Genomic DNA, 15,723 nt, shown 5'->3' on the forward strand with positions numbered 1-15,723 from the left:
AATCTTTTACAATGATCAATAACTCAAGTATTAGTAGGTTCACAAGCTTTCGAAGGATTTTACTAGAGAATTAATTTTAGACAAGCAAAATACTAAGAGAGGCATTAACATAAAGACTGGTAATGGACATTAAATATATATATTGCTTTCATAAGTAAGATTAATGAGAATTTAAAGGGAGAGATATAGTATGTTGGGGCTCAGAAAATGATGACTCCAAGTAAAGCTTCAGAAGCAGCCCTCTGTGTCTCCTACCCTCCTGTCTCTGGCCCCTCGTTTTACCCCAGGGCTAGCCACAGAAGCTAGAATTCCTCTTCCCAAAGTCCACTCATAGAAAACAGAATCTCTTTTTCCCAAAACCAGCTATAAAAGCTAAAGATACTACTCTACACTTTCCTCTGCCATTCGGTGTAAAAAGTGGCCATAAAGAAGTTATCTTGTTTGTGGGTCATCCAGAAGGTAGGAATACTGCTCAGAAAGGACAAGAATCTAAACAGAAGACAGGACTTGCTTGGTTTCCCCAATTGGTCCTTTAGCATTGGATCCTATACTTTGTGTCCACTCATATTTTTACATGGCTGTCCATGTTTTGTTGAACCTAAGAATAAAAATGGAAAGTTTCCCTTGTATTATGGGGTCCTCATTCTAAACACTCCTGTGTCATATAAAACTGTGGCCAATTAAATTTGTAAGCCTTTTTTATATTAATTTGTCTTTTTCAGTGAAATTTTAGAGGGTAAAGGAAGTTTCCCCTAGGCCCCAATAAGTGTGTAGTGACTAAAATGTCTAATGATATAGATGTCAAACAATGATGAAATGAGGGCCAAAAGAAGAAAGCTTATGAAAAATAATTTCAACTGCTTTTAGTGTTCTTAGTTGGTGGGGGTAGTATTGATATTAATATGAGACTACTGTTTATGTAAGGTAGGTAAAATAAAAAAAATAACTTTATATTTAATTCTATCATTTCCTATGTCCTTTTCTAACTCTTCTTTTGTATATTGTCCTGGAAATAAGTAGCATTCAACAAAGCTTATTATCCCTAAAGTCCAGATTTTGATTTTGAAATATCATTTATTTGTGTTAAAGACACATGGATTCATGAAGGAATGGCTGGTTTCAGATCTGAGGCAAGGTAGACCTGTCAAGGTAAATCTTAACATACCAGATAGCAAGCTCCTTATCAAAGATTAGAAGGTTTATTTCAAATGAATTTAGGAGCCACCTAATAAAGCTTACATTGGCCAAAGATGGGACAATTAGAGCTTCAACAAAGATAAAGAGAATGTGATGGCTTAAAATCCATGAAAATGAATAAATCTATGAATTCATAATAACATTATTGAGAGAAACTAATTGGTCATATTTTAATGGTAAAAGGAAACAAATTCTTAATCTTGAAAACTAGATAAATAAAAGAAGCAAGTGTTTATCTTTTTTTACTTTTATTTATTTTTAGTTTTAGAATTGTGGGGTACATGTGAGGATTTGCTACATAAGTAAATTGTGTGGAGGTGCAGTTTGGGCTTCTAGTGAGCCTTCTCTCCCCTTGGTAGTAGACATGGTACCTAATGAGTAGTTGTCCACTCCTTATTCTTCCTCTTACTAGTAGTGCCCAGCATCAGTTGTGGCCACTGTGCTCACATGCCCAATGTTTAGGACCTGCTTATAAGTGAGAACATGTGGTATTTGGTTTTTTGTTTCTGTGATACTTTGCTTAGAATGATGGTTTCTAGCTACATTCATGTTGCTGCAAAAGACATGACTTGTTCTTCTTTATGGCTATGTTGTGTTCCATCATGCATATTTCCACCTTTTCTCTATCCAGTTCATTTTTGATGGCCGTCTGGGTTCATTCCATGTTTTTGCTATTGTGAATAATGTTGCAGTAAACATCCATGTGCAGGTGTCTTTTTGGTAGATCAATTTTTTTTTTCCCTCTGGGTATATTCCCAGAAGTGGGATTGCTATATTATATGGTAACTCAAGTTTTAGTTTTTTGAGAAAATGCCACATTGCTTTCCACAAAGGTTGGACTAGCTCACACTCCTGCCAACAGTGCAGAAGCATTTTCTTTTCTCCACAGCCTTGCCTATGCCTGTTTTTGGACCAGTGTGATAACCGTCCTGACCAGTGTAAAGTCGTATCTCACTGTTTTGAGATGCATATCTCTGATGATTTGCATATCTCTGATGATTAGTGAGGCTAAACATTTTTTCATATGTTGGTTGGCTACTTGAATACCTTCTTTTGAGAAGTGTCTGTTCATGTCTTTTTCCCACTTTTTAATGGGGATATTTGAATACATATATTTTTGCTACCAAGCATCTTCTCAGACCACAGTAGAATAAAGATAAATATCATCGCCAATGAACCCCCTCCCACAAACACACAGATACATGGAAATTAAGCCACATGCTTCTAAATGACTTTCAGGTTAACACAAAAATCAAAGCAGAAATAAAAATATTCCTAGAAACAAATGAAAACAAGGCACAACACACCAAAACTTTTGGGATACCATGAAAGTGATGCTGAGAGGGAAATTTGTAACATTACACAAACATATCTAAAAAATAGAGGGATCACAAGTAAATAGTTCAATGTCACACCTAATGGAGCTGGAAAGTCAAGAGCAATCCAATCATTTCTAGAATTAGTAGAAATATGGAAATCATTAAAATAAAATCACAGTTGAATAAAAGACCAAAAAAAAAAAAAAACCAAACAAACAAAGTAAATGAGACAAAAACTGGTTCTTTGTAATAAATAAGAGGGACAGACAGGCTCCTGACCAAATTAATGGGTGTGTTGGGGGAGGGGAGGGGGAGAGAATGCATTCAAATAAATATTAGAAATGCAAAAGGCAATGTTTCAATTGACCCTGAAAAAATACAAAAGACAGAGATTACCATAATTGTCTGTAAGTGAATAAACTAGAAAATCTAGATGAAATGGAGGAATTCCTGGCATCACATAGCCTCACAACATTGAAACAGGAATAAATCAAAACCCCAAATAGATAAATAACAAACTTAGAAGTTGACTTAGTAGTAAGAAACTTCCCCACTAAAAATAGCCCTGTACCATATGGTTGCTCAACTGAATTGTACAAGATGTACAAGGAAGAACTGATCCCAATCATGTTGAAAGTGCTCCAGGCAATCAAGAAGGAAGCTCATTCTATGAAGCAAATATCATCGTGATGCTCCAAAATAACAAAGACCCGACAAGGATAGAAAACTACAGGCCAATTTCTCTAATGAACATGTATGCAAAACTCTCAACAAGATTCTAGCAAATCACATCCAACAGCACATTTCAAGGATCATCCATCACAACCAGGTGGGCTTCATTCCCAGGATGCAAGCCTGGTTCAAAATCTGTAAATCAAAAAATGTAATCTATCACATAAACAGGTTAAAAACAAGAACTGCATGATTATCTCATTAGGTGCAGAAAAAACATTTGATAAAACCCAACATTCCTTGTTGATTAAAAACACTTGAACACCTAGGCATCTAAGGAACATTCCTCAAAATAAGAGCCATCCATGACAACCATGCAGCCAACATCATGCTTAAAAATGAACAGAAGCTGGAAGCACTCCCCCTAAGAAGTGGAACAAGACAAGTATGCCCACTCTCACTTTTCCTGTTTACTATAGTACTGAAAGTCCTAGCAAGAACAATCAGGCAGGAAAAGGAAAGTAAGGATATCCAAATGACAAAAAAAGAAGGTATGTTATCCCTCTTTGCAGATGATATGATTATATACATAGAAAACCATACAGAGTCTGCCATCTTATATTTTTAAATGGATGTTAAACCACATAAAGAAACGTTAGACGAGGGGAAACATCTCTTTGTGGAATTTTCTCAGGTAATAAATGAAAGTGAAAGGATAAAATTAGAATATTACCATTTTGCAACCCTCATCACTGCTCATCAAGTACTAGTGGCTGTTAACATCACAAAAGAGCAGAAACCAAATTTTTTGTGCTCCCGGTGAAAGAAAACAATGCTATTTATATTCAGGTCAAAAGGATAGCACTTGAGTGATTATGTCTACATCCAGCTGCCAATTTGCAGCTGAACTGGGGAATGTTGAATTACACCATGAATTTGCAATCATCAAAATCCAGAATACGGGATACTACGATTAAATGGCCTGTAAAAAGTGAAAAAAAAAGCAGTGAGGGATAATTTTATATATTAAAATGAAAAGACATAGCAGTTTTAAAAATAGGCAAGTATAGAGTAGCACACTTGAATAAATCCCTCAAGTAATGCAAATAACTAATTATTGTATAAGTGACTTTTAGAGGGATTGGGCTGTGATTGGAATGGGGAACAGATAAAGCCTCTTGATGTGACTAGAAAAATATTTTATCTTATAGTAATTCATTAAGCTAGTTAGTGGTTTGTGTATGGTTTTCCATATATTGTGTTTTATTTTATAATAAAAAGGTTAAAATACTATTTTATGGAAGTTTATGAAAATAGATCAGAACATATCTGGTTTTTTTTTTTTTTTTGAGTCAGAGTCTCACTCTGTCACTCAGGATGGAGTGTGCAGTGGCATGATCACGACTACTGCAGTCTTGATCTGCTGGGCTCAGGTGATCCTTCTGTCTCAGCCTTCCAAGTTGCTGGAACCACAGGCATGTGCCACCACACTCAACTACACAAAATATCTTGAAAGGCCAAGTGATGGGGAACAAATTATGCATTTACTTGTGTTGTATGATGCCGCTCTAGATACTGATTGCTTTTTCCTGCCCAACTTCTTAAGTGAATGTCCCAGGGTATCAACAAAGGGTTGAGACATTTTATCACAAATATTCATTTCTTAGTTTAATGCCATGTTTTGTGATATTTTACACCAGCAAAAATCTTAATGGCAGGCAGCTATGCTTAAATCTTAGGTATTTTACATAAAAAGAGGGTGGTGGAATAATTTTACCACAAGAAGGCCATAAAATATAGTTACACACTAAGATGGTTTTTCTCATTTCATACAAGTTAAATTGCATTGACATATTTCCCAATTGTCAGTATTGGATCTCTTGTCTTTAGTAAACTCAAAATAAATACTGGGGAGGAAGGTTGTTGGATTTATATTAAGCTTCCAAGAAGTAAAGGCAGAATGAATTTATGTCCTGATAAAGTTGAATAAGGCTTTAGTTGGCTTTATTAAATAATCTCTCTCTCTCTCTCTCTCTCTCTTTTTGTATTGTTTTATTTTTTGCTGTTGGATAATACTAGACAATGCAAAGTATAATGCTTATTATTTTTCAATTAAAAAAAGCACTTTTTGCAGTAAGTAATGAAGGTACAGGGATGACTTTAACTTTATTCTGTAACTAGTACTATATTTCTTAATATTCTGGTTTATCTCTATGTCTGCATCTTGAATTCTTCAAGCATCTCAAGAAGTCATCTTAATCACACCTACTCTGCAAATTTCAAAATGGTTCAATTGGTTGTGATTTGATTATTTTCCCAAGGACACTCCCAGGAAGTAAATGGTGTTACTGAAGTTTGATACAAAGCTTCTTCCTTCAAATGTTATGTTAATCTTCCAAATGAGTCATTGAGGGACAGTTTCTAGCTGTTACACCAGATACTACCATCTTAAAAATTTTAGATCTGATTAAAATGCTAAAGGAAAGAAGAACTTTCTTTTCCTTCCAATCAGTTATTTCTCTAAAGAAGGGACTGGGATTAAATAAATGAATAATTTTCCCCTAGAGTTGGTTTAATTAGTTTTAATATTTTAAAAATCAATAGGTTTCAGACTTTACTGAGATAACTCAACAGTAAGTTCCAGATGCCAGCACTTACCTATGGTAGCCTTCAACTTAATTGTTAAGCCTCATGAAATTAAATTTTTTAGGGCCAGTACAAGATTGATGGCAGTAGAAGCTGGTGAGAAGGAAGTAAAATATTCTGAAGATGTTAGCCCATTTAGTAAGCCTTTGTTCTTCCACTGTTTTATTTTCCTCAGTGTAAAAAATATGTCATGATCCTGATTACTTCCTCAAGATCAACGTTTTTCCCTCTGCACTCAGTTGGCACTCAGTTTGCTGGAGAATAGGCAGGGTTAAACTTTACACAGGGAGAGCTTTTGCCTTTATTTGGTGCTAGGGAAAAATAAACAATCAACTATGCAAATATCACCAGAAAGAGGAACTATCATCTACACATATACTAATTACTTGAGTATTTATTACAACAACAAGGCACCAGCAGACTAATTGGGTATTGTTCGGGCACACTGGAATTTTTGAATAATTTTAGTCACTACATTTTTAAACCCTGTTACTCTCTTCTTTAAAGAAAACCTTAACATTTTCTCTGCCCCCAAAATCTAAGCTATCAAAATGTAGGATTAAGTAGAATGATAGACAAAATAGGAGGAAGCAGGGAAGAAATTGGGAAGAAAGATAACCTATAACTGAAAGCGGTCACTTATCACATATTTTTCGCAGGTGACTCGTACACATGGACTTGTGTCCATTTTTTCCCTAGAACATTTAAGAGCTGAAATATACCACTTCTTAGGGTTCTGAATTGTTCAGAAGCAAACAGTGTGTTTCTATTTTATTCTCTCTCCAACTTCCATGCAAATCCTCCCTTCCCTTCTTTCCACTCAGCCCATATTCAGTTATAACAACTACTTTATGACTCAAAAATGTATATGATCAGGAAATTCTGCTCTATTTGCGTTGGGTTTTTTCTTTTTTAATAAATGCATGTAACTTGAATAAGAAATATTTTTGAAAATAATGGTGAAAATAAGAGCTTAGTAATGTAAAACTAGAAATGCTGAGGTTAAAACTCACCAGTGATACCACCCTTCCAGTAATAACTCTGGTATATATATATACGTGCATGTGTGCGTGTGTGTGTGTGTGTTATTTGTGGGAGGTAGTGTTCTTTCCGTTTCTACAAATGGTCGTGTTTCTTCAGTCAACTCTGAGGTGCCTCTGCCCTCTCTTCCTACTGCATGTGTTACATGACTATGGATGATTATTCCATTGTTTGGTCAGAAAGTTCTCTCAAGAACTGTGCTTTCTCCATGATTTTTCACATTATTGTGTAATCTAGTTTACAACAGTCTAAATACTTCAGGTATTTGTAGAGACTTGTTGAGCATGAAGGCATATCCTAACCTGGAAAGACATACAATTTAAAAGTTCTGGATTAAAATGTGAACTAGGGTTTTAAGAAAACTGGACAAGTTTCTGCCTCCACAGTGCCTGGTCACAGAAAGAAGGCTCTCAGACAGCATTTGGGAAAAGTTAAAAGACTTACACTTTGATTTATGAAGGGGGACTCCAAAAAACCCAGAATTATCTTTTGGAGAGCAGGTCCCTTTTAGTATAGGCTTTCCCCACTAGCTAAATGTTCTAGGAACCCATAGGCATCCATGCACCAGCTAGCATTGTTTTGAGAGGCTGTGTTCAGCTTCAGTGAATTTTTTAGGGGGGGAGATTTTTTTCAATGTGTTTGCCCATTTCATTAAAGGTGATTTATGAGCACATCTACCTACACCACGTTGAGTGTTCAGTAGTTTTTGACCAAAAACGACATGACCCTGGTGCTCCACCTTCTCTATTCACCCAATCTTGCTCTGAGTGACTTTTTTGTTGTTGTTTCCCTGAATGAGAAAAGTCCTCAAAGGGAAACGTTTTGCTGATGTGGAAAAGATTTTTTTAAAAAGGCAGAAGCATAACAAGACGTCAAAATTAACAAGTTCAAAAACCGTTTTGAGCAATGGAAAAAGCATCTTGATAGGTATGTTGTTCAAATGGAGAGTACTTTGAAAGTGGCTAAAGTTTAAACATATAAGAATAAATACACAATTTTAAAATTAAATACATTTTGGGTCCCCCCACTTTAGTTTTTACCTAATAATTTTATTTTTGTTTATTTTTTATTTTTTGAGTTGGAGTCTCATTCTGTCACCCAGATTGGAGTGCAGTTTCCGCTCCCGGCCACTGCAGCCTTGACCCGCTGGGCTCCGGCGATCCTTCTGCCTCAGCCTTCCAGTAGCTGGAACTACAGGCATGCGCTACTACACCCGGCTAATTTTTTGATTTATTGTAGAGATGTGGTTTCACCAAGTTACCTAGGCATGTCTCGAACCTGTGGGCTCAGGCAATCCACTCACCTCAGCCTCCCAAAGCATGGGATTACAGGCTGAGCCACCGAGCCCGGCTTACCTACTAATTTTAAATAATATTTGTATATATGATTAGAAGGTATAGTAATATAGATGTCCCAGAGCATTTAAGTCTGAAAACTCTGAAAAGACTTGCAAGCAAATTAAGTCTAGACTGGCTTCTCATATCATTCATGCTTAATGAAAAGCATAGAAGAAGCATCAGAATCAATAGGAACTTTTCTGTGTGACCATTCATGAGGCATAATTATGAGAATTTAGTATTAGGAGGAAGAACAAAACATTAGATTGTAGAAGGTGTTGGAGATAGTGAGTAGCTAGTCAGGGCTTGTGATTTGTAAAAGAACTCAATGACCAAAATATTAATTTTAATTGGTAGGTAAAATATGCTTTATTCATACAATGAAATTCAAATTCATTAATCAAAAAAACACCTACCGACACCCTAATAAGAGATAAAGTCATTGACAAGGATATCATGTCATAGATATTTTTGGAAGAGAAAAAAAATTACAGAACAGAATGATTTCATGCCCTTATATTCATGATGGATTTATTGTTGACACGAAGGAGAACATAAAACATGTAAACTAATCTATTACCACTTCTGGAAAAATATCCCCAAGGCTAATGACCATGGGTCATTACTCTCATTTTTATATGAAGTATAAAACACTATTAATATAGCAGATGAAGAAAAATAACTGCCAGGCAAGTTGCTGTAGCCCTGATTTTGTGTAGTCATTGGGAAGTGGGTTGTCCTGTGCGTTGGACTGAGACTTCCCCAAAGGTGTATTGACCAGATGACCATATTTATGCCAGATTGTCATGGATGGAGTTACATTCTGGGGGGAGTCTTTTTAATGTTACCTTGGAATTTTGATTCACATCAAATATGCAGAATTTCAAACTATGAGTGAAATATTTAGCACATATGAGTTTATAAGTGCATGTGATAGATGTCAAGTATGCCAGATCTCATCTTGGGCTTTACTCTTTGACCAATCAATAAATAATAGAGTAATGGTAGGATAATGATAATGATCATGGAAAATACTAACAAACTCCGGGATATCAGTTATTATGTATGCATGTAAGATAAACAGTAAACATGTACAGATAATCTATTCATCATGCCCATTCTAATTGGCCCTGTGAACTGTAGTATCATGACAACATCATTGTTTCTAGAATTATCAGGGACTTGGAAGATAGCTATAGTTGTTGATATTACCAAGCAGAAGCATCAGCAAGACTTACTGTAAGAGCGTGCTCAAATATGTGTCTTCAAAATTCTTTTGCTTCCATAATTCCTGAGTCATACTTAGCATGTGGTTGTAAAGTATTATGTGGAAAGCTATTGCAGTGTGTCAGTGAATATGTGACTTATTACAGAAGAGCACTTATTTCAGTAGCTATTGATGAGAAAAGATAAAATTCTGCCCAAGACAATCTATACGAATCTTCCTAAAATCTAACATTCCAGAAATGAAAAGTGGAGCCCTTCATCAAAGAGTTCAATGAGTCTTCCTCCCTGACTCAAGTTAATGCCATCTTTTTTCTCTGTTTATTCCTAGAATGCAGTCTCAACAGTATCAGCAGCAGCGTCGAAAATTTGCAGCTGCCTTCTTGGTATTCATTTTCATTTTGGCAGCTGTGGGCACCACTGAAGCTGGGAAGAAAGAGAAACCAGGTAAGCAGTAGGGCTTAGAAAGCAAGATGCTTCATTGATTAATGTCCATCCAGCCCAACTACCTTCCTTTCCTCCCTTTTCCCTACCTTCCACCTTCCTAACTTTTTTCTAATTACTTAGAGGAACCTAAAAAAAATCCCCTGCTATTTTTCTCCCACTCAAAGTCCTGGAGTGTAGATATTAATGATTGTTAGCATAATGATCAAACTGGCAGCTACAATGTATAGAACATTGACCGGCAATCAAGTACTTTGCTTATGCTACCTTTCCTCCTCAAAAAACAATGTTCTAGGCTGGGCTTGGTGGCTCAGCCTCTAATCCCAGCACTTTGAGAGGCTGAGACGAGTGGATTGCCTGAGCCCGTGGGTTCGAGACCCGCCTGGGCAGCTTGGCGAGACCTCGTCTCCTCAATAAATCAACAATTTGCCGGGTGTGGTAGCGCACACACGCCTGTAGTTCAGGCTACTTGGAAGGCTTAGGTGGAAAGATCGCTGGAGCCCAGCAGGTCGAGGCTGCGGTGGCCAGGAGTGTGCTACCGCACTCCAGCCTGAGCAATGGAGTGAGACTCCAACTCAAAACAAACAAACAAACAAAAAAAATTGTTCTGAAAGTTATTTATTTATTGTCTCAGATTTATGAAGAAGGAAACTGAAGCTTAGAATGGACAAAGCACATTCTCCGTGCCACTCCCATAAGTAGTCTATTTGAGTCTGTGATCCATCCTATTTCTGTTATGCCATTCCATCTACAAGACAGAGAAAGGAACATCAGTTTGCACTGAAATGGCTCATTTGACAACTTTACTTTTAATCTAATGTTTTCTCATCTTTTTAAACTTAGTTATTTTTGGAGATCTCTTTTATAGAAATGTTTGCTTCTAAAAGATATCAGTAAATCACTTAGCACAGTTCCTGGCACATGGTAAGAGTTGGATTAATATTAGTTCTAGCTTCTTCCTCAGTTTTCATTCTTTCTTTTCTTGATAATTGCTTCCATCATCTGGTGAACATCTGTCATTTTTCTGCTATTCACTGGATGATAAGGTTATAGGTGACAATAAGCACGGACCCTCCCATCAAGGTGCTGAGGAGTGAACTTACTTATATCTAGGCGTTGCAGAGTTTTCTGAATGTTGGATGTTTTTTCTTCCTTTATTCCAGAAAAAAAAGTGAAGAAGTCTGACTGTGGAGAATGGCAGTGGAGTGTGTGTGTGCCTACCAGTGGGGACTGTGGGCTGGGTACACGGGAGGGCACTCGAACTGGCGCTGAGTGTAAGCAAACCATGAAGACCCAGAGATGCAAGATCCCCTGCAACTGGAAAAAGCAGTTTGGAGGTGAGCCTCACCCTGCTGTCCTGTTGTTTTAATCTCCTGCTCTGAGATAATTCTCAAATTATCTACCAATTATCTTTGTGAGGTTTATCCAGTTGTCATTTTTAGTACTTATTTGTTTATTTAATTTAAATTAGTTTACTTTATCAGATACAAATTGACCAGACATTGCTAGTGACATTTTGGGAAGGTAATCTTTGTTGTGAAGGCTGTCTTGAGCATTGTAGGACGTTGAACAGCACCTCTGCCTTTTGCTCTCTAGTTTCCAGAAGTACTCCTCACCTACAAGTTGTGAAAGCTGAAAATGTCTTCAGATATTCACAGCCAAATATCTTCCAGGGATCAAAATCATCCTTGGTTGAGAACCACTGCCTAAGCAACAGGGACATAAAATATGCCCTTGATTAATGGTATTCATTGATCTATCTTCTCTCTCTTTTCTTTCCTTCTTCTATTTCTAAGTTTCTTCTATTTTCCTTTTCTTTTTTCTTGTTTATTCTCCTCCTCCTTGTCTTCCTCTGTCACTCTCAGACCCTTTCTCTCTGGATCCCTCCCCATCTCCCACACAGGTTCATGGATTTACTTATGGAATTCATCTGGTGGTGCTCACTTTTCATAAACTTTTCTCTGACTGACTATAGTCAGCCTCATGCAGCCTTATCCATCTATTTGAGATGGGATCTCTCAACACTTTCAACTTTAAACCCACGATCAGACTCCCAAATAACCTGTTTATTCCACTTTCCAGACTTTTTTGTCTTTCTTTGTCATGTAGGACATAATGTCCCAAGTCCTACATGTGTCCTACAGAAACGCACAATGGCCTACAGATAAGTGAAGAACAGTAAATAAATACACATGTATCATTTGCTTTTGCTTCAACCTTTGGTATATTTATTCGAGTGGAAATTTGTTCTCTAAAGGCATAATGGAGTTCAGATACATCAGAACATAAATTGTACATAAGCGCCTTAAGACCTACTTACACAAAGTTAAAAGGTTAATTTTAAAAGTCTCAAAAATAGAATATTAAATAACTCTTCAAAACTCAACAGTAAAATAACCTAACAATCCAATAAATAAGTGGGGAAAAGACATTAACAGACATTTTTAGGACTCAAAATTAGAATATTTAATAACTCTTCAAAACTCAGCAGCAAAAAAATCTAACCATCCAATAAGTAAGTGCAGAAAAGACATTAACAGATATTTTAGCAAAGGATATAGATAGATGGCAAATATACTGAAAAGATGTTCAGCGTATTTTCCTTTATTAGGAAAATTAAAATTAAAACCATCATGAGATATCACTGTATACCTATTAAAGTGGCTACAATAAACGATAGGCGATAATCCAGATGTTAGTGAGGCTGCAGAGAAACTATATCACTCATAAATTGCTAATGAAAATGTGAAATGACACACATACACTGGAAAAGAATATGGTAATATTTTGCATTATTACCATGCATTCACCATGGAACCCTGCAATTGGAAGAACCAACTTGGAGGTAAGCCTTGGACATTTATCCCAGAGAGATGAAAACTTATGGTTCCACAAAAACCTGGACACGAGTGTATATAGCAGTTTTATTTGTAGTAGCCACAAAAGCTGGTAACAACCCAGGCGTGAATGGGTAAATGATTAAATGTAACTGGTGAACAGTTAAACTGTGGTATATCCATACTATGGACTGTGGACTATAGACTATGGCTCAGCAATAAAAAGAAACAGACAATTGACACACACAATTTGGATGTCTGCCAAAAATTATGCTAAGTAAAAGAGCCAATATAGAAGGTTTACATATTGTATAATTTGATTTGTATAACATTCTTAATTTAGCAAAATTTTAGAGCTGGAGAACAGATTAGGAATGGCCAGAGGTTAAGGAAGTGGGAAGGGAGGAAGTTGCCTAGGCCATGGCTGTGGAAGATGACCCAAGGGATACTTGTGTTGGAACTGTTCTGTATATTAATGGCAATGGTGATCATATTAATCTCCACACAGGATAAAATAGCACAAAACGATACCCATACACAAAGTAATAATTGTCTGCATTATTTCTTATGACTGTTAATGAATCTACAAATAACTCAGTGTAAAGTTAACAAAAAAAGTTTGCCTTTATTATCATGGCAGCAAAATAGGATTCAAAGATGTCCTTCTGGTTTACTCTGACTTTAGCGGAGTGCAAATACCAGTTCCAGGCCTGGGGAGAATGTGACCTGAACACGGCACTGAAAACCAGAACTGGAAGTCTGAAGCGAGCCCTCCACAATGCTGACTGCCAGAAGACTGTCACCATCTCCAAGCCCTGTGGCAAACTGACCAAGCCCAAACCTCAAGGTAGGTCCCTGTCATTATGCCACAATTTTAATGAATTGATGAACTCTAGCTAGATCTTCACATGTGGAAACCCAAGTTTTCCAGAAAGAAATATTAGGTAAATTACTTTAAGAAAATGATTGAAAAAGTCCCATAGACTAAGCATCACAGAAGTACTTTTAAGCAGGCTGTCTGTGAGTTCAAATTGAAGAGCTTGCATAGATGAGGGATCAGTACAGTTTCCCAAACAAATAAATAACTTAGCAAAATATGCCAATATATGGTGACCATATATTTTAAACTTTCAATTGGAACTGCATTCTGACAACAAAAACAAACTTAGAATGCTGATAACGCAGAAAATTTTAAATCAAACCTTTCCCAGATTATCTGAAATATACTTTTCATATAATCAGGTAAATTATTTTACATTTTCCTTTTCTTTACCACATAACTTGATAGGTTCTGTATTTCTTAACACTTCTTTCAGATTCTTTATATTTGTTTGGTTGGATTAGATTACCAGCTACATTCACCACACAATATTAAAACGATGGACATTTATCTTTGCCAGAAAGTAAGGCTCTACTCTCGTACTGGAGAAGGTAAAACAAAATCAAATATTATGGGCGTGGTTTCAGACAGATAGAATTCAAGCCAAAGAAAGTCAAGGAGGTATTAAAGTCTTTTATTTCATGAGTGTTCTGGACTGAGTTGTGTCCCCCAAAATTCATATGTTAAAGTCCTAACCCCCAGTACCTCAGAATGTGACTGTATTTGGAGTCAGGGACTTTAATGAGGTGATTAAGGCAAAATACAGCCATATGGGTGGAACCTAATATAGTGTAGCTGGTGTCCTTATAAGAAGAGGCGATTAGGACTCAGACACACATAGAAGGAAGATAATATAAAGACAGAGAAGATGACCATCTACTAGCCAAAGAGAGAAACTTAGAAGAAGTCTACTGACCTAGATTCCAGATTTCTAGCCATCAGAATTGTGAGAAAATTCATTTGTATTGTTTAAGCCACCAGGTCTGTGGTACTTTGTTATGGTAGCCCTAGCCAACTAATAAAATGGGCCTCACTAAGCTCTAAATTAAAATATCTTCTTGACCTCTATTCATGTATTTGAAATCTATAGTGGCCCTGAAAATTCATACTGCCAGAGTAATTATAAGGAGAAATCCAGAAAAATAACCATGTAAAAGATGCTCATAATAAGTGAAAATAGAAAAAAAATAATCCCCAGAAGCAGAGAAGGATAGACTGGCTTGCTGCTGATGGCCAGGCCTTTTCCTAGGCCTGGCTTTTGGGCCTCTGATGGAGTTGTTCATGGAAATGATTGTTTTCGATTTCAGGATGGCCAGGTATGGCTGGGCCCACAGATGTTGAGTCTAGGACTCAGGCTGCCCTGTGTAGATCATGGAAATCTCTGCTTGTTATAGTGTGTTTTTGGAAGGTATGAGGTAGGGCTGGGGTGACTGCAGCAAGTACTTGTGTCAACTTTACAAATGTCACTTGTCCAAGACAACTACATAGATCTAATCAAAATCAGCAGCTATATTTACTAAGTGAAACATTTACAAAAATGGAAAAACTCAGAGATATAGTCTTTAAAATATTATATTTTTAATTCAGATGTAGAACCAAAATGTTCAGCATAAATTTAGAATGGAAAGGAGAATAAATTAAGGTTTCCATATTTTAGTACAGTGGTGCTCACCCTGGGCTGCATATTAGAATATTTTGTGGGAACTTACAAAATCCCAGTGTCTAGGCATATCCCAAACTAACTAAATCAGCATCAGTAAAGACTTCACATGTGCCTTAGAAGATTTAAGATGCAGCCCAAATTGAGAAGTATTTCTCTAGTATAAAATCCATTGATAAGAGACCACACATATATGCATGCACTATCCTTGCTTTCCTTGATGGGAGAAAGAAATTGTGGTATAATGAGCGGGGAGAAAAAAGTGGAAAAGTGATTAGGTGTGGAGTGGTGGGACTGAGTGAATATGGAATATGTCAAAAAGCTTGGGATAAATAGGACAAAGCAGGGGACATGATTAAGCAAGACCTCTAAAAATATATAGTTAATACAATAAGTAAAGTCTTCCTTTTAATTGGATATTTCACCTTTTTGCATTTTCCAAGATAATATTTAGTGAAGGTTAAAA

At 36.5% G+C, this 15,723-nt stretch overlaps 1 protein-coding gene across 3 annotated transcripts in view; it reads left to right on the forward strand.

Moving 5' to 3' along the window:
- Window positions 1–15,723, forward strand: part of PTN (pleiotrophin) — a 119,838-nt gene that overhangs the window by 83,304 nt on the left and 20,811 nt on the right. For all 3 annotated transcript variants that reach the window (XM_008055030.2, XM_008055029.1, XM_021710903.1), the window contains exons 2-4: window positions 9,768–9,883; window positions 11,044–11,217; window positions 13,403–13,564. In XM_008055030.2, the coding sequence (XP_008053221.1) occupies window positions 9,769–9,883; window positions 11,044–11,217; window positions 13,403–13,564 (451 nt within the window). In that variant the 5' untranslated portion in view covers window position 9,768. The remainder of the gene's footprint in view (window positions 1–9,767; window positions 9,884–11,043; window positions 11,218–13,402; window positions 13,565–15,723) is intronic.

The sequence above is a fragment of the Carlito syrichta genome, unplaced genomic scaffold (genome assembly GCF_000164805.1).
Source record: "Carlito syrichta isolate Samal-C Ts95f unplaced genomic scaffold, Tarsius_syrichta-2.0.1 Scaffold301636, whole genome shotgun sequence".
NCBI lineage: Eukaryota > Metazoa > Chordata > Mammalia > Primates > Tarsiidae > Carlito > Carlito syrichta.